Below are 18,135 nucleotides of genomic sequence, written 5' to 3'. Positions count from 1 at the left end.
ATATTGTGTAGGTCCCCATTGTGTCACCAAAACAGCTCCGAGCTGCCGAGGCACAGAAAGCATAGGCACTCTGACCAGTCTGTGGCTTTGCAACCCCATCTGCAGCAAGCTGAGATTCTGACACTTCTCTGTCATAGCTGGCAGTAACTTATGTGTGTTGTGATTGGACCAAACGGACCAACCTTCACTTCCGACTTGCATCAATAAGCCTGGGCTTCCTGTGGACTGTGCCACCATTTTTGGCAGGTTCTAACCACTTGGAGATGTTCTGCCCAAATTGTCTGTAATATCACAACTTCCCTTGTCAGAGTTGATCATCTCCCAGAACTGACCGTTCACTTGTGACACACCATATCACCTCTTAACAGGTTGTAACCATTGTAACAAGATAATAGATACTGTATAGTCGTTGTACCTGTGGGTGGTAGGTTCTAACTATTGCATCACTGGGTTTAATGTTATCACTGATTGGTGTACTGAAGGAGTCTCCAGGTCCAGTGATGGGCAACAGGTTATGCTCTAACAGTAACAAGGAACATCTGTAAAGAGATGCTATAATGTAAGATAATGAGGAACTATCTTGTTTCATAGTTATTTAAATGTAGTTATAAACAGATGTTTATAAATACAAAAATAATTTTTTTTTTTTTTAAAAAAACAAGCGAACAAATTGCATGTCATCGTACCCTGTTGGTAAACCAGCGTGGCACTAGCTTGTGTGCTTGTCACATTTAAATATGCATTTGGTGCCTTGTTTAGGAGCTCTGTAAAATGTACATGGTATGTAAAACAGGAAGACTCGTGCAGAAAATATATATTGACGTATTCAATTGTTCAGTATTGCGGAAATTTTTTTTCTACCACAATACAGGAAACCTGGTGGTTGGTGCTTGCTTGGTGGTTCAAATGCCCTCTTTCTTGCAGAGAACCATTAATTATTGAAGGTTTTTCTCCCTGTTCTTGAAAAATTGTTGTTAATATAGTAATTTTATCTAAATAATCTTAGGTGGGGTCTCCGTTGTTTGAAAGCCAATGTTGACATTTGAAATCACCAAAACAAACACGCCCCTAACCCAAATGGGTCCCACCCCCTGTTTTGATAGCTCCGCCCACACATACACCGGACAAGTATAACCCAAGTATAACCCAGACAAGTATTATGGCGGAACCTGTTAGGGCAGCTGACCGAGGGGATATTTTTATCAATAAATGAACACAATGAGTAATGGTACTCATAATACTATGGTAATAAAAATGTGTTTTTGTAGTATATGTGTGTTGTACCGTGAAAGGTTTATCTTCGTTTCACGCGGAAGACGTTCAGCTCTCTCCAGCGCTGGAAAGCTGATCCTATATTAACACGGGTCCTACTTCTTGCCTTATCGTAAGCCTTTCTTCGCTTTCTTTCTTTGTTTTTATCCTCCATGTGAATGTTAAAACCGCTTTCTGCTAATGTCACACATGCGCACTGAACACTCTCTCTGCCCATATTGACAAGACACGCCCCTTTCTGATCATTGGCTACGTGTTAGTTTTGATTTGATTTTGTTTTGTTTGGGGGCCTGACGCAGTTTTCTGAAGCATTTCTCAAACAACAGAGACCCCACCTTTAAGGTTCAGTACTTTTAAAGACTTTTACTTGTGAGGAAAACCGGGATTGTTGCTTTTTTTTTTAGTTAGAACTTTAAAAACAAAGATTCAACACTCAAGAATTTTATTGTCCTATGCACACAAGTCCAAACCTGTACCGACACCCATGCAACGGTCACAGTCACAGAGCTCAAACATGTGAACTCTGCCACATAATTAAATAATTGCATGAATGTGCGTTTCCAGTTGTTCCAAGCCGGATTATCACTTAATGATGCAAACCGGATTCTTTGCAGGTTTTGCTGACAGAATTCATGGGGAGAGGTGCTGTAGGACGAGCTTTTTTGGTTTGAATGTTAAACGCTCTTTTTTTGCTTTAGTAGGTGGTGCCTACATCTTAATAATAACGTGGTAATGAGTCATATACAGTATACTGTATTTAGTCACATGCTGCACTGTGGGTATGGATTAATTACTGGAATGGATACCTTTTGGAATCGGTCTCTTAAGGCAAAAAGACTTGGTTTGTGTTTGGATTTCTTCCGTCTAGCCACTTTACCCTATAGCCCAGGCATGTGAAGAATATAATACCTGAGGTAATATGCAGGAGTAATTAGTACTTGTCAAATAATGTTGCTGTAGGTTATGTGACTGCCTATGTGAAGGCACTTTGCTGCCGGGCTGATAAATGTTCTCCGGAAACTTTGGGGTTCCTTTTAACTTCTTTTAAATTTGATCCACTTTATGTACTTAAAAGACAAATTGTATCTTCACATTTATACTGCACGTTGAGTCAGGGATTCACTCACTTTAAAGGCAGTCATGTCTAGACGTAGAAGATTATGGTAATTCTGTTCGCTGTTTAGATTCCCTAAAGTAAAGTTAAAACCATTTCTTTGTTCCTTGAACTTTCTTTATTCCTTGACAGTTACCTATATTTGAAAATACAATTGTCCCTCTGGAAAGACTAAACAAACCTTTTGTCTTTGACATCTGCCAAAGGAACAGACTGACAGTTGCACATTTATAAGTCACATGCCCTATTACTTATTACTGTATTTATAAATGGCGTACCATTAACTCAGCAGTCCAGATTATGCCTACTTTGCTAGCTGTATTTCCTGAACATATTTCCTCCACTTCCTGTTGATGTTCAACAGCTTTTGGCACATCTAAACCCTTATCATTTACAACGCATTGTGTGGTCATTTCATTATGGTTCAGGTACCATCTGGCTGGCCTTTTGACATCAGTCATTGGTGTATGTCCATTTGTGCCACCCATCAGCACCCTACCAGCCACTGTCCTTCACTACCCGGTAAATAAGTAAAGAGGGAACACAGTGGAGATATTTACAACCTATGGATCCCTGGTGAGGACAGCAACACTATTCCTGTACAAGGGTAGCAGCATCATAAAAACATTTGTGAATGGATCAAGCATTTCACAAGGACAGCAAAGGAAAACGGCTCCCAGCAAGACGGCCGTTGCTTCTACTTTTGTTTTGTTTAGACTAATAACCATATCAGGATTTTATGGTTTTATTAAAGAATTAGATATTGAACAAGGTCTGAAGAAAATGTTGTTTACCTACGGTACAATTTCCCAAACCTTCATCTGCAACCCAATTGCACAGACAGAAAGACATTAACACGGAAGCGTGATGTTACATCATCCATCCTGAACAGACATTTCCTGATTTCCTGTTTTGTGAGCTTGGATGTGTGCCGTTAACAGGTTGCATGGTTTAACCCGATACAGCGGCCTTCCTGGTTTTTGTTCCTTGTTCTCGCTGTTAATGTTTCTGGTGTTTCTACTGTTTATAAGAATAGAATTGTGCTCAGACTGGACAATCATTGCAGGCACAGTTCAGATGGAGGTTGTCTCTGGGTATGTTCCTGGGTGGAGCTTGTAGAGAGATCCAAAGTGTTTTATTTCTTCCATAATAGAAATGCCAGTTTCTGTTTCTATTCTCATCTTAAATTCCTTTTATCCAATCCTAAACTGTTAAATTAATGTAAGATTAATTAATTAATTGTTAGAAAGTTTTACCTCACTCACTTCTCTCTCTCTCTCTCTCTCTTTCTCTAGAGTCTCCATCAGTATGGATCATTCAGTGCAGATGCATCTCTCTCTTGATTGACAAGCAAGAGGGAAGGGCCATCCCCAGGAAGAGTCTCATTAGGTAGAGAAGATCCAACCCTCAAATCCCACAAGTCTCGACCATGAAACTCGACCCATCCTGAACTCTGCCTATACGCAAACACCCAAACATGGCCTCCATATACTTATGGAAGCTGTCATCCCAGAAGCTAGGCTTCTTCCTGGTGAGTTTTGGCTTTATCTGGGGTATGATGCTACTGCACTTCACCATCCAGCAAAGGACGACGCACGAGAGCAGTGCCCAGTTACGCGTGCAGATCCTCGACCTGAGCAAGCGCTACATCAAAGCTCTGGCCGAAGAGAATCAGGGCATGATGGATGGACCTTACGTGGGGACCATGACTGCATACGGTGAGACGTTACATATTTTTTTGTTATGTCTTGTTTTGCTTGTTTTCATCTAGTTCAACTCAAGATAATATCAGTAATGTTTGACATTACACAATGTGAAGGGAAGAAAAGTTAGTTTCTGTAGAGTTTTGGGGGCGTGGCCTGCACCCAGCTCAGCTAGCTTGTTAACAGTAAGCTATGAGCTGACGAGGATGATTGCTTTGACCGTGTTAGTAGCCCAGTATCAAGTTCAGTATGTGGGTAGACTAGAGAACTTTTCTTTGGTTAAGTGTTCATTTGTTTTATGCTAGCTATTTTCTCATTTTAAACTAGGCTGTTATGGTTATGTTATGGCTCTGTTATGTTGTGGATATATTTATGTAGCTTTGTAGAAGCCAACATTCTGTTTTCCGATTCAAGCTTAGACAAAAATTTATAAAATTTAATGCGGCCTAGGGCTTTTGAGCCACATGCACCTAATTCGGATATGTTGTAGACCCTGGTCTGAAGTTTGTTGCTATTAATTTTCGAAGCGATCCGAGTACCAGTACTTCTGGTACCGGGTCTCAAATTGGCATTTTGAACACAGTTTTAAATTGGTGTATCGACTGGCCTTCCGGTTGTCCTGCAGCCCCGCCCCCAAAATATGCAAAATCAAAAATCTTTTTACAACATGGACATGTGACATATCAAAACACTCACAACAATGAGGGGAACTTCCTCACGTGTAATTTGATGAAGTCATGTGATGTCACGTGATGTCACGTGAAAATAAAAAATTAGCACAACATGAACATGTGACATATCAACCCAATGAAGGGAACTTCCTCAGGAGTATTCGGATGACGTCACATGCTCGTCTCCACTTGCCTCCAAATGTTCTGGCACCCTATCTTTCTGTCCACTTGCCTCCAAAAGTAACACTGACCCTTATGTCCACTCGCCTCCAAAAAGCACCGGCCTTTGCGATTACTTGCCTCGTCAAAGCCAACATCAAAGTTTGTCAACTTTGCAAATCTAGTTTTTTTATTATTCGCTTAATGAAAACACCCTAAAAAATTTTCTGAGGTAGTCAGTCAGCCTTTGCCAAATAAATCTGTGAAGACACCTGCATGTATGCACTGACTTTCACAATGCAAGCAACACTAATCAGACTTTGTTTACCATTCCATTAACTACATGCTTTTTTTCCATGCTCCAAAGTTCGCTTTTTTATTAGGCTGGTGATCCATGAAGGTTTTTTTTTCCCCCCCCGCTTGTTGGCTCAACTTTCATCTGCCTTGCGTGAAATGTCAAAAGTCTAGAGTGTTCTGGTGAGAATGTTACTGTGTTTTCTGGCAAAACATTAGCAAAGCACCTTAAGCCCATCTACAGTATGTCTGATGGAAACCGTGACTTGGTGCACAACAATCTGAACCTGTGCAAATAAAATAAACCTGTTACCACCTTAAATGTAATAATATTATACCTTAGGTATAATCACTGACCCATGACATCATTGTTAGATAATGATTAAAGTTTAGAACATATTTTAGATCTGGATTTAGTGTTGTTTTTTCCCAGCACAACACACCAAACCTTCTTTATTCAGGTTACGTTATTAGAGGAAAGTTGGCAGGTTTGTAATTTCTTGTGCTTTCCTGACTGTAAGCTTTTAGCTCGGCTGTGTTCCACTGACACCGATTTAATGTTTTAAGACACAGCCCAAAACAATCTAATTAAAATCTCTTTTATTATACTGAATTCCCTTCAGTCTGAAGTTAATCTCAAGAGCTGAGTATTAAAGTCTTATGAATGCCTTGACAGATTTTAGGAAAAGCATGGAGGGATATATATTTTTTTCTTGATCTTGTAAAAACCTGATATATTTTCGGTTCAGCTTTTTAAAGTATAAATGTTTGTGTACACCAATTTTTGAAAGTGCTAGTCTTTGGCTATGGTGTTGACGTTGAGAGCTGTATGCGTACACCTAAAAAATACGTATGCGTTGTCTAAAAGTGTTCTTTGATAGAAAATACTTACCTGTTTACTTTATGAGCTCTGAATGCCATTGGAAAAAAATAATATCCAAATTTTCCAGCCAAACCTGTGTCAGGTCTCTCAGACATCTGGGATATTCAATAACTCTGCGTTACTGATTATTCAAATTTTGTTAAACTTACTTTGGTTTTCTTCCCCTAGTTAATACAATGCTGGAATCTGTTCAGTCTAAAGTTAATCTCCTTATGATTATCTGGTTATTAAGGTTTTAAGAATTGTAACGAATGGGAAATAAATGTGTGCTGTGTTGTAGGCGAGACTCGTCGGTGTATTCATCAGAAATAAACGTTTGCTTTCTATTTCTAAAGAAAGACTAAACAAATTCTTTGACATTAATTTATCTTGAGCGGGGGCACGGTGGCTTAGTGGTTAGCACCTTTGCCTCACACCTCCAGGGTTGGGGGTTCGATTCCTGCCTCCACCTTGTGTGTGTGGAGTTTGCATGTTCTCCCTGTGCCTCGGGGGTTTCCTCCGGGTACTCCGGTTTCCTCCCCGGTCCAAAGACATGCATGGTAGGTTGATTGGCATCTCTGGAAAATTGTCCGTAGTGTGTGAGTGCGTGAGTGAATGAGAGTGTGTGTGTGTGTGCCCTGTGATGGGTTGGCACTCCGTCCAGGGTGTATCCTGCCTTGATGCCCAATGACGCCTGAGATAGGCTCAGGCTCCCCGTGACCCGAGGTAGTTCGGATAAGCGGTAGAAGATGAGTGAGTGAGAGTAATTTATCTTGGCATTACAGTACCCACGTTTTGGCACTACTATGAATGCTACAATGAGCTTAGTGTTACACTTTAGCCTCACCTTCATAATACAACCTTAGTTCAAGTTAAGGTTTCTGTGGAGAAGCAGGAACATAGTAACGAGTGAAATTAAAAGAAAGATTTCTTTTGTTCAGCTATTTTGTTATTACACAACATAATCTAAAGCCAGATTCAGATATAAAAAGTTCTACAGTTTGAAATCTCATATACAGTCTCTGCTTAGATAATCTGTTTACTGCTGTTTTAATGCCGTTAGGGGAAAAGCTAATGTGTGTGCTCGGCAGTCAGGTCAGGTTTTCAGACAGCAGGAATCCTTGAGGATAGATTGCTTTACGGGTTCTCTGGACTTTGGGGTTGTTGTTTTTTTTTTTTGTTTCTTTAATTTGCTTTGAGACAGAAAAAAAGAGAGATGAGGAAGTGGCTGTTTTCTGCATTATAGAGAAAGTCAGAAAAGCAACTGCAAAAGCCAGATCATTGATTTCTGTGTTCATGCAATAGAATAGATTTGTTTTGGAAATCATTGTTTGGTTAATTTATCAGTGATTACTTGGTGGCTTGAATCTGGCAGACTCATTTTCTCTTCAACAAGAGAACAGAAACTTTCTTCTCTGTCGGCTGAACCCGATTCATCTGGCTTCTTTCACTGGTCCAAGCTGGTACATTTTTTCAAAGTCTGGTAAAGATCCATTCCTTGGTACATATTTGGGCAGATTTGAAATGAAACATAGCACTCAAATGTTGAATTGTTCTTGGTTTATTAAAAAAACAAACCAACAAAAAAAACCTGTGGTAGGTTGGTAAGGGATTGATTGTTTATAGCTGCTATAAACAACTGTTTAGTGATTTAAATGGACTTGAAGACATTGCACAATTAACTATTATTAAAAACAGATCAAGTGCGAATGTTGGCCTATAGGTAGGACAACCATTGTATAGTGTAGTGTTTGTAGAATTAAACACTCTTACATTCTGTTGCAAAACAATTATATGTATCTGAGTTTCTAACAATAACCGCTTAGTGACCGGTCACTTCACATTGAATGATTGGTGAAGTTAATATAACATTGAGTATCTCATTGCAGTGCCACCTGACAAGGGACAAGGAGGATGATACATTAGGCAACAAGTGAACAGTCATTTCTTTGGAGTTGATTGTGATGTTTAGATGACTGGGTCAGAGCATCTCCAAAACAGCAGATGTAGTGAGGTCCAAGGAAGGACTACCGGTGAACCCGGACACAGGGTCATGGGTGTTCAGAGTGCATTTATGTACTGTAGATGTTACTTTGACATGTAGCACCTACCTAAACATTGCTGCAGATTGAGTAAACCTCTCTTTGAATAACCTCTTTGAGCTTTTTAATGCACCTGCTTCCCTCAAAACATTTCTCAGGAATGGCTGGAGTTGAAGGTATTGATTTGCCTACCAAATTCCCGACATCCCAACCCAATGAAGCTTATGAGGAAGGTGCCGGACAAAAAAAGTCCGTTCCATGGAAGATCCAGTTTGCAACGTACAGGATCAGCTTCTAATGTGCTGGTGCCAGAAATCACAGCTGGTCTTGTCCATGCCTTTAGGGGCAGAACTTTTTTTTGGTAGCACAAGGTGGCCCTACATGATATAAGAAGGTGGTTTTAACAACCTGTACTAATTTGATGGACTTTTGTTGTTTTCTTATTGTGCAAAAAGACCCAGTCCAGCTAAACTGCTGCATGTCCTCATTTTACAAAGAGTGAAAACAAAGCAGAACTGTTAAAACAGAAAGAGAAGGGATGTTGGAGTTTCTCCTTCAGGGTAAAGTGAACCTGAAAGCTTATTCGACTGCAAAGCCAAGGATCAATTTTATGGAGGACTAAAGAGAAGATGAGAGAAAGAGAGATGGAGATGGTAGTTCAAGGTGAGGGGCTGGGGTGAGGGGCGGTCTATATGGAGGGAGAAAGTATAGATCGCAGTGAGGTTGGTAATCCCAGACGAGCTCCTTCGTTCTAAACCTTTCATGACCGTAGCCTAAGCAGCGTGTATCGAGTGTCTGCAGGCAGAAGAAGAAAACCTTTTTAGGTTTTTTATATAAAAGACTAAGTGTTTTGTTAGTCCATTACCAAAGTTTCAGCTGAGTGTCACTTTTGCTTTAAACACATTGTTTTTTTTGCTGTAATCCTAGATCATCTTGAATCTGTAGGTATCTACACACTGTTTTGTTCACTAACACAATGATGTACTGTATGCTTTGTAGTACAGTATCATGGTGCTGTTTTTCCTCTATTCCACAATGCCATCTGTTTAAGAAAGATTCATGTGCTGTATTTATTTTTCCTATGTCATAATGTCACAATTCCTGTAATTGGAATAACATAAAAGATTTGTACAAATCTGAATGAATTTTCTGTAAGATCGAGCGCTGACAAATTCATTAGGCCGATGTTTTGGTTCCTCGGAAACCTCATTGACGACAAACGATTGTTAGCTGAAATGACGTAATAACTTTAGGTAAGCTATTAGCCTGGTAAGTGCAAGTGTTTTTATGACCTTGTGTTTACATTAGCAAGCGACCAAGTCACTCATGTCCTTTTAATGACTTCTGCGGCTTGTGGGTTGTAAATGATGGCATAAGATGAAAAGATATTTGTTTTTATTCCAGGTAGTGTGAAAGTTGGACCATTGGTGATGATGGAGAAGTGAAAGTACAGTTTAATACCTTTAATTCAATGAGTTGTTGATTTTGTAGCGATGATGTGTGACGTGCTTAGCAGCCTGTAACGTGGTGATATGGATTGTGTTCGATTTAAAGAAAATGCCCCAGGATTTGCGTTATATGAGAGATAAAAGTTAGAGCTAAGTTTTAATTGGATTTGAGTTAAGATTGGGTTGAGGTTAAGTTTGCGATTAGTTTGGGATGAGTTGGAGATTTTGAGTTGATCAAATTGTTTGATTTGAGTTTGAATTCAAATTTGAGTGAGTTTGAGTCAATTGTTGAAACTGTTGTATGTTTTAGTTTATATTGTGTTTGACTTGGAGTTTGTTTAAGTCTGAGTTGAATTTCTGGTTGGATTTGGGTTAAAGTTGAGGTTGAAGTTTGAGTTCCTCTCGGAGTTTCATCACACATTCAGGTTTAAAACTGAAAATTCTTATTATTTAGTTATCAGGATGCGTTGGTTGGTTGTCCACTTGCTGTGACTTTGCAGTAAAATAATACTGTATATGATGCTGAAAATCAATCACGCCGTTTTCTGGAAAGAGAAAAAAACCTTCTGTAATCCGCCTCCATAGCAGTATTAATGACAGCGTATGAAAATGGCCGAGTGTAGAGCACTGCATTATCCTCGGAAGGAAACATTATACTGAGACAAAAGCAGAAAGCTGAGCAGAAAATTTGCAATGTTGGCTCATGATCATGCAGTAAACCTGTGAGCTATTTATTCCTCTGAGATCATGAAATGTTTATTGTTTACTGTAAAATGTTTATTGTACAACAGACTCTGAGCCTTCATATACCACCTCCCAGTTAGCAAAGGCATTTCTGAAAGCTGGTGCAGAATAAACTGTTAGCTTGTGTGTAATTGACCTTGAGGCTCGCTCACTCCCGGTGCAGTCTGAGAGCTGGAGAGGGGATGATGGGATACAAAAATCCTCCGCTCTCACTCTGGTTCTCTTTGTCTCACAGCTAGAAAACAAATTGTGTACTCTGACAAGCACACACACACACATATCTGTATCTATTACCCTCTGTCTTTCTATCGCTGTCTGTCTGTCTGAGTTAATCTGACTCTGTCTCACTCTGACTGTCTATCTGTCTTTCTCTCTGTCCATGCCTGTCTTTCTGTCTCTCTTTGTCTTTTTCAACTGTTTGTCTGTCTATCTATCTATCTATCTATCTATCTATCTATCTATCTGTCTGTCTGTCTGTCTGTCTTTCTGTATCTCTCACTCTGTCTGTCTGTCCCTTCTATTTCCTTTCTCTTCAATTAATAAATTTGTTTTTATGCTACATGCTAATGCTAGTTATTCTATTTATCATATCCAGGCTTGTTCGAGAATCAGAAGAACGTGTGTGAGTGAGTGTATGTTTTGGTGCTTATCCACCAGACGGTGTGGCGCAGCACGACTCAGTAAATTATTTGCGTTCTCACATTTCGTCGTTATTCTCACTTCCGAGCAAGCCGAGGCGTGAATAAGTACCTGTGCTGAATTTAGTTAGCATATGAGTCGAGCCGGTACACACAGGTGCTGCTGCCTCCATCGATCGAGCATCACAAAATCGTCCTGATAATATCTGAGGCTGGAATTGCTTCTGTACTGGAACATGAAACTTCAGTAATATTCATTCTCAAGTTTCTTTTTTTTTTAATGTCCTTTTTTCTTTGCAGCCTTGACAGTTTATACAAAGGAAGCCTTTTGCAAATAATCTCACAGGTGAATCGAATTGACTTTTTTTTCTTGATTTTAATTTTGTTCTGTAGATTTGAAGAAGACTCTCGCTGTGCTGCTGGACAACATCATGCTGAGATTGTCCAAGCTTGAGTCCAAAGTGGACACCATCGTTGTCGTCAATGGCTCGGCCTCTAACCAGACCAACAGCACGGTGGCTCCTGCCCCCAACTCCGCCAATGGCGAGAAGGTCAATGTGGCAGGTACTGGTCTGATTTACTGTAAAACCCTAAGTTGCTTTCAAGAAGTCAGAAATTCAACGTAAATAAAAAAATTGTAGTAAAGAATAGTAAACCAAACAAAGCTAGTCAGAAAAAAGTAAATTTTAAGTGAATGTACTGCGTCTTCTGTTGCGGACAATTCTTACTTGATCCAGAATAGTGTTAATTTCGTCAGACGAGACGAAATATGTTCGTCAACAACCTTTTTTTTCATGACTCAGACGAGACAATGACAAGACTGCACCACTGTCCAAAAACGCTGACTAAGACTAAATTAACATGCATTATTGTTGACGAAAAAAGACGAGACGAAAATGTTTTGTATAAAATAAAAACCAAGATAAAATCTCTCTTCATTTTCCGTCTACAATTGTCTCTGCTTTTTCATCAGCTGTTACGCCTTTAAACTATTCACAACGAGTTCGCGGCCTCGCGCTGTTTAGTGTGTTTAGTGAGTCAAAAAAATAAATAAATAAAAAAAATCCTGAGCGCAAGTCCACCCCTGGTCTAGGCGGCTTTTTGTGTTAAATTATATTTCCTGTCGCTGCACAGGCTCTTTTATTGTACATGACAGCTTATGTCCCGATGACCGGTCTTTGCATTACAATTAAAAGCAGTATCAATAAAGTAAAAAATGTGATGTGCAGTCAAGTTCGAGTGAAACATGTGAAACACTTTTTTTACTGAAATGTTTATCAGTAATAATCTCAGTAATAATGTGTTATTTTAAAAAGACTACAATTTCTTGACTAAAACTAGACTAAAATTAAAAGACTTTTAGTCGACTAAAACCTGACTAACAAGAAAAGATATGTGAATGACTAAATATGACTAAAACTAACAAGGACATTTGGCACAAGACTAAGACTAAATTAAAAATAGGTGACGAAATTAACACTAATCCAGAATGATCCAAAACCGTTACTTGAGATCGAGTTAAAAATTGAACAGTTGAACTGAAATGTAAAGTTTTGTATGAATGATTAACTCATAGAAATTCTGTCTAATGGTAACTTGTAGCAAATCCTCATGAAAACAGGCTACTAGGTTAAAGTAGGTTAAAACCTAGGTTATAGTTTAAAGATTTTAGTTATAAATGGCTCACTAACTTGAGTCAGAAAGCTTTGTTAACTTCCTATGTAATAATTCCTTAAATACCCTGAGAGTATTCTCCATCATCACCCTCTTCCTGCTATTGTGTATGTTTTTTACACTACATGCAGGACATTCATACTTTTCCCCACTTTTTTATTTTACTAATGCTTTGGAGAACAAATTCAGCCTGTAACATCTAATACACTTCGGACGTTGTGATGTCAGCAATTCTGGATCTTCTTTTGTTTCTTCTTGTTTTTTTCTTGTTCATTTTCCGTTTTTGTTCATCTACTTTTAATATTCTTAATCTCTTTCCCCTTCATTTTTCTCCATGTTTTGTTCTCTCTGCTGATATTAAGAACTTAGGGGGGGAAAAAAAACTTTTTTTTTTTTCTTAAGCAAAAGGTTCAGTCTAAAAAAAACAAACAAACACGATCTTTCTTTATTCTTTGATTATGGTATTGTTAAAAACACGGTTCTGTTTAAAAGATGGTGTTTATTTGGAATCCATTCAGTGTAAAGCTTCAAGAACTTAATATCTCAGTATGGAGGATTTCAAATGACACCAGAACGGATTATAACCTACAAACTAATGTGCTTCAGACTCCAGTTGAGTAGCTGAGTAGCCAAAGCTGCAGTCTAGTATCGATTTGTTAGACACTTTAACCACATCCTTATTTTCTCGCATGCATGTGTTGCATGTGTGTTCAGTCTGAAACCTTTACAAGGAGACTTGAAATCTTCTTATCTGTTTAGGCCAAATCTTATATATATATTTTTTTGTTTGTTTTTTTATTTAACATTATATGATCTCAGAGTTACAAGTTGGAATAAAAAAATTCAGGAGACTAAGAGTCAGGGTATAGTCAAATTTGGCTATTGGTTGTGTTGCACAGCAATTGGATTGAAGAGATCCTACAATTAATCTTGTCCTGTAATCCAACCACCTGCCCACTTGATCCAATCCCTTCCACAGTGCTCCAGACTATCAGTCGTTCAGACATCAGTATCTGCAGAATAGTATCACTTTTGACTTACTTTCAGCTGTCTTTCCATTTCTTTTCATTTTTCATTTTCCTCCACTTGTCATAAGCATTTGACACAGTCAACCAAAAGACTCCTTTGTCCACCCTCAAATCTGAGAAGAAGCATTGCATGTCAAATTTGTGGAGAAGCATGGATTGATTACTAAATGTAAGGTTGTTCATATCAGGTGACAAAGTGGGAATCGATATCTTCTCCACAAAGACTTTCCACTGGTGTCCCACAAGGCTCAGTACTTGGTCCTCTTCCTTTCTTTGTTCTATATTTAAACTATTGGCATTATATCCTCCAATGGGTTCTCATACCACTGCTATGCTGTTGACACTCGACTCATCATCCTTCCCTCCCTCAGACACCATTGTTTCTGCTTGGATCTCAGGATGTCTGGCAGACAAATCGTGGATGGCAGCTCATCAGCTGAAGCTTAATCCTGCTAACATCAAACTTCTAGTCATCTCAGGAAATTCTTCTCCATGTCAAGCTTTTAAATTCTTCCTGGTCACCTCGCTAATCTCCCCTTCCCTTTGATGTATTCATTGATATTGACTTTATAGCACTTTTATACCTCGCTATTGATAAGTTTGTCTGCCTTAAATGTAAATTACTACTTAAAGAGCCAAACAAAAGAGTTATAACTGCGTGTGAGTGCGTGTGAGTGGGTGTAAGTGCGTGTGGGTGGGTGTGTGTGGTTGCGGGTGGGTGGGTGTCACAGCACCGTGGAAACTTCCTTCTTCTACGGTGTAATAAATATCATTGTAAGACACATTGACACAAATTTATCTATTTAAAAGTCGAACGTGATGCAATAGGACCGCCACACAGTTTCGGTTCTACAACAAACAGCAGAACAACTAAAATAACTTTTCTGTGACAGCCAGTTAAAATGTCAAAAACGTTAATTGTACATTTTTTTTCCACACGTACAAATAAAAGCAGCTTACAGACTGTACACAGCAACAGATGGTCTACAGTTAGTTACTACACACCTACAAAATGATCTATACAGTCAGTGCCTCTGATAAGGTGCTAAGATAATATGACCTTTAGTCCAGAGAACGTTTACGTTTCAGCAATCATTAAAATACATAAAATGTGTATAGGTTATGAGCCATGATGTACTTTGTCATTATTTCAACTTAATATATGATTATTTTGATTTAATATTTCACACAACTTATAGTTTTTATACCATATATCATCGTTTCCTAGATAACATGTAAGCCAGTCTTGCTGTACTACAGGGGTTTATAGTTACCTTTATTGTCATGGAACCTGGCACCCTACACATCCAACACATCGGCAGGAGAACACATAACGTTTTATAATATTGTTATGCAGAATGTCGTGCTGTGGAGTAAAAGATAATATTTGGTAACTTGGTCTTATTGTTAGATTATGTCACGTTATATTGAAATAATGCGATAATGTGTGCAAATAGACTATAATGAGTCAGTTAAAACAAGTCAAATATATTAAGATATCAAGTCAAAGTTAAATAATATGTTGAAATTATGAGATAGTAAGGAAGTGAGATGCTCATTCGAAATAATGAGATACAATGGCAGAATAACAAGATAGTAAGACATATGAGATATTATTTTTAAATAATGAGATAACGATGACATTTCAGCTTCTTCAATCTCATTCTTCTTCTTCTACTTTTGGCTTTTCCCGTTAGGGGTCGCCACAGCGAATTATGAGTGTCCACCTAACTCTATCCTCAGCATCCTCTACTCTCACACCAATCACCTTCATGTCCTCCTTTAACACATCCATATATCTCCTCTTTTGCCTTCCTCTTGACCTCTTACCTGCAGCTCCATCTCCAACATCCTTCTACCAATATAACCATCTCCTTTCTCTGTACATGTCCAAACCATGTCAATCTAGTCTCTCTGACCTTGTCCCCAAAACAGCCAACCTGAGCTGTCCCTCTGATGTGCTCGTTCCTAATTCTGTCCATCCTCGTCACTCCTAAAGAGAACCTCAACATCGTCTCTGCTACCTCCATCCGTCTTTTCCTCACTGCTACAGTCTCTAACCCATACAGCAAAGCTGATCTCACTACTTTCTTATACACCTTTCTTTTGATGCTCAACTTAATATCTCATTACTTTAGCTAATTAGAAATAATGAGATAGTAATTTAAGCTGAGATACTAAGTTGCAATAATAAGAGTACGTTGAAATAATGATTAGAGGAATTAATGACATCTTTATGGATCAGATATACCTTATCATTTAACAAACAGTCGAATCGCGCTGAATATGTTGCTATTTTTGTATTTTTTTTTTTTTTAAATATTACATTTTTTGCAATATGAATGACAGCATAATGACCTTGGCGTTACTCAAGCTTTATGACTTGTGTTCCTAACAGTGTGAGGTGAGAAAGATGCAGAGGATCCTGTGAGATGGAGCCTAGGCCCTAGGGCTAAATCTATAAAAAGCCATGTGCTTCACGTACACAATAAAAAGGGACAGTGGTAGATCATCATCGCTAGTGACAGCGAAGGAGCTCAAATCCCAGAACTGCCAAGGAGACGTGTTTGGTTACTTAACCCTCAGCTGTTCAGCTCTAAGCTTTAATTAGATTTCAGTTCGTCTGTAGGTCATGTTGGGGAGAAAAGTGTTTGCCAGATGAATAAATATAATATAAAAAACACTCTGGTGCTCATTTGTTTGACACAGGAACGTATTTAATTCAAATTCTTTTTATTGCATGTTAAGTTGAGCAGGACTTTATTTTGGCACCCTGAAGGAACTTGTCATGTTTTTTTATTATTATTACAATATTTTTTTTCATTCTTTTAGTTTATGTTAATAATATTTTAATATTTTTTGTCCGTAGCAGGTCTTATTTGCATGAGATTTATGGAGGTTTCATCATCAGCAACTGACCAAATAATAAGCAGGTCATGAAATCATGCTCTTAAAACTGAAAGTGAAAGTCTAATGGATGGTGTTTTTCCAGAAACAGTAGAAACATTAAGAAATAACGTCTTTAGGTTTAAGCTTGAAGAGATCTCGTCTGTACGCCAAAGCGATTTCAAATTCCGTTTAATGTTTTTTTAACGACGGACTTTTAACGACGGACATTTTCACAATGCACAGAAATCCGTGTCACAGAAATAAGTTCAGGATATAAAATTTAAATGTAAAATTTGTCAAATTTATTTTATTATAATTATATTTTCAGTTCCACCATTTTCTCAGCTAAAAAGTTAAAATTTAAAATTACAATTTTTTTTTATTCGTTTATTTGTTTGTTTACGCTTTTGTTTGATTTTGGGTTTTTTTTGTTGTGTTTTTTTTTTTTCTTTTTTTTGCAGTTTTTTTTTCTATTGTTGGCTTCGTTATAGTTTTGTTATAGCTTGGCTTTGTTTTGTTTTGTGTTGTTTTTGCCATCTGGTCATCACTAAAAGACATTTGCTGCTAATTATTAAGCAGTTTGGCTTATAATGGCTTTTTATCTTTATTATGCTCCTCACTGGTATAATAACTTCACCTGATCTTGATCTAATTAGTGTGTGTGCTTAATCTTTTGTCACCAGCATCCTAATACTTCATCATTCAGTACAAATACCCCTGGCTAAACACATCCAGTCACTGAGCCTCTCTGTTCTACTCAGATCTCCCTTTCTTTCTCTCTCTGTCTATCTGCTCTCGTTATCTGCCCGAGCGAGGCTGACCGAGGCGGCATGCCCATTTTGTGTCAGCGGTGTGAGTTTCTCTCTGTGAAAGGCGGAGACATTGTCGCTGACACGGCCTCTGGCTCTGGAAGCTGTTTTTAAAGATTAGAGGGACAGAAGGAAAGGGAAAGGGAAAGGTGAGAAGGATGAGACCCGAGTGAGAAAATAGGGGTCAGAATAAAAAAAACTGTGAGTGCTAGAGACAGAAGAGAAGAAAGAAATATTGTATGCTCAGTGTGGACCTTGTTGTAAAGGTACAGTGGTAGAAGAATTTAAACCAAAATGCACAGAATGCCAACATTTACTTCTGAGGTCATAACATTCGCAAGTTTCACAGTTCAGGATCAGAGCTCGTCAGTTCTGCTCGTCACTACTCTGCTTCCTGTGCTCTGGATTTTGTTTGTCTGGAATTGTATTTTTATTATAGCTTTAGGGATAGTGTGATGTTTGCCTTACATGCTGTTTAAACACAAGATTGTTTAGTTCCTCAACACAATGCTCTTTGTGTATTGTCAATAAAGTGTCTGGTGGCTACAGCAAATTAAGAGACTTTCCTTTTCCCAGCATGTTTCAAAAAGACACACAAACACACACACACACACACACACAAACACACACACACACACACAAACACACACACACACCATGTCAAATGTTTCTTTCTTTCTTTCTTTCTTTCTTTCTTTCTTTCCTTCTTTCTTTTTTTTTTCTTTCCGAGAGCGAGAGTGTAATGGTTGGCTATAGTGTTTAGGATGATTGTGGGTATACATTTTCTA

At 38.4% G+C, this 18,135-nt stretch overlaps 1 protein-coding gene across 1 annotated transcript in view; it reads left to right on the top strand.

Moving 5' to 3' along the window:
* Window positions 1-18,135, top strand: part of mgat5 (alpha-1,6-mannosylglycoprotein 6-beta-N-acetylglucosaminyltransferase) — a 72,477-nt gene that overhangs the window by 9,788 nt on the left and 44,554 nt on the right. The window contains exons 2-3 of the mRNA XM_060858986.1: window positions 3,682-4,104; window positions 11,341-11,511. Of these exons, the coding sequence (XP_060714969.1) occupies window positions 3,864-4,104; window positions 11,341-11,511 (412 nt within the window). The 5' untranslated portion in view covers window positions 3,682-3,863. The remainder of the gene's footprint in view (window positions 1-3,681; window positions 4,105-11,340; window positions 11,512-18,135) is intronic.

The sequence above is a fragment of the Tachysurus vachellii genome, chromosome 23 (assembly GCF_030014155.1).
Source record: "Tachysurus vachellii isolate PV-2020 chromosome 23, HZAU_Pvac_v1, whole genome shotgun sequence".
Classification (NCBI taxonomy): Eukaryota; Metazoa; Chordata; class Actinopteri; order Siluriformes; family Bagridae; genus Tachysurus; species Tachysurus vachellii.
The sequence above is the reverse complement of the archived record's forward strand: the minus strand, read 5'-3'. Positions and strand labels throughout refer to the sequence as shown.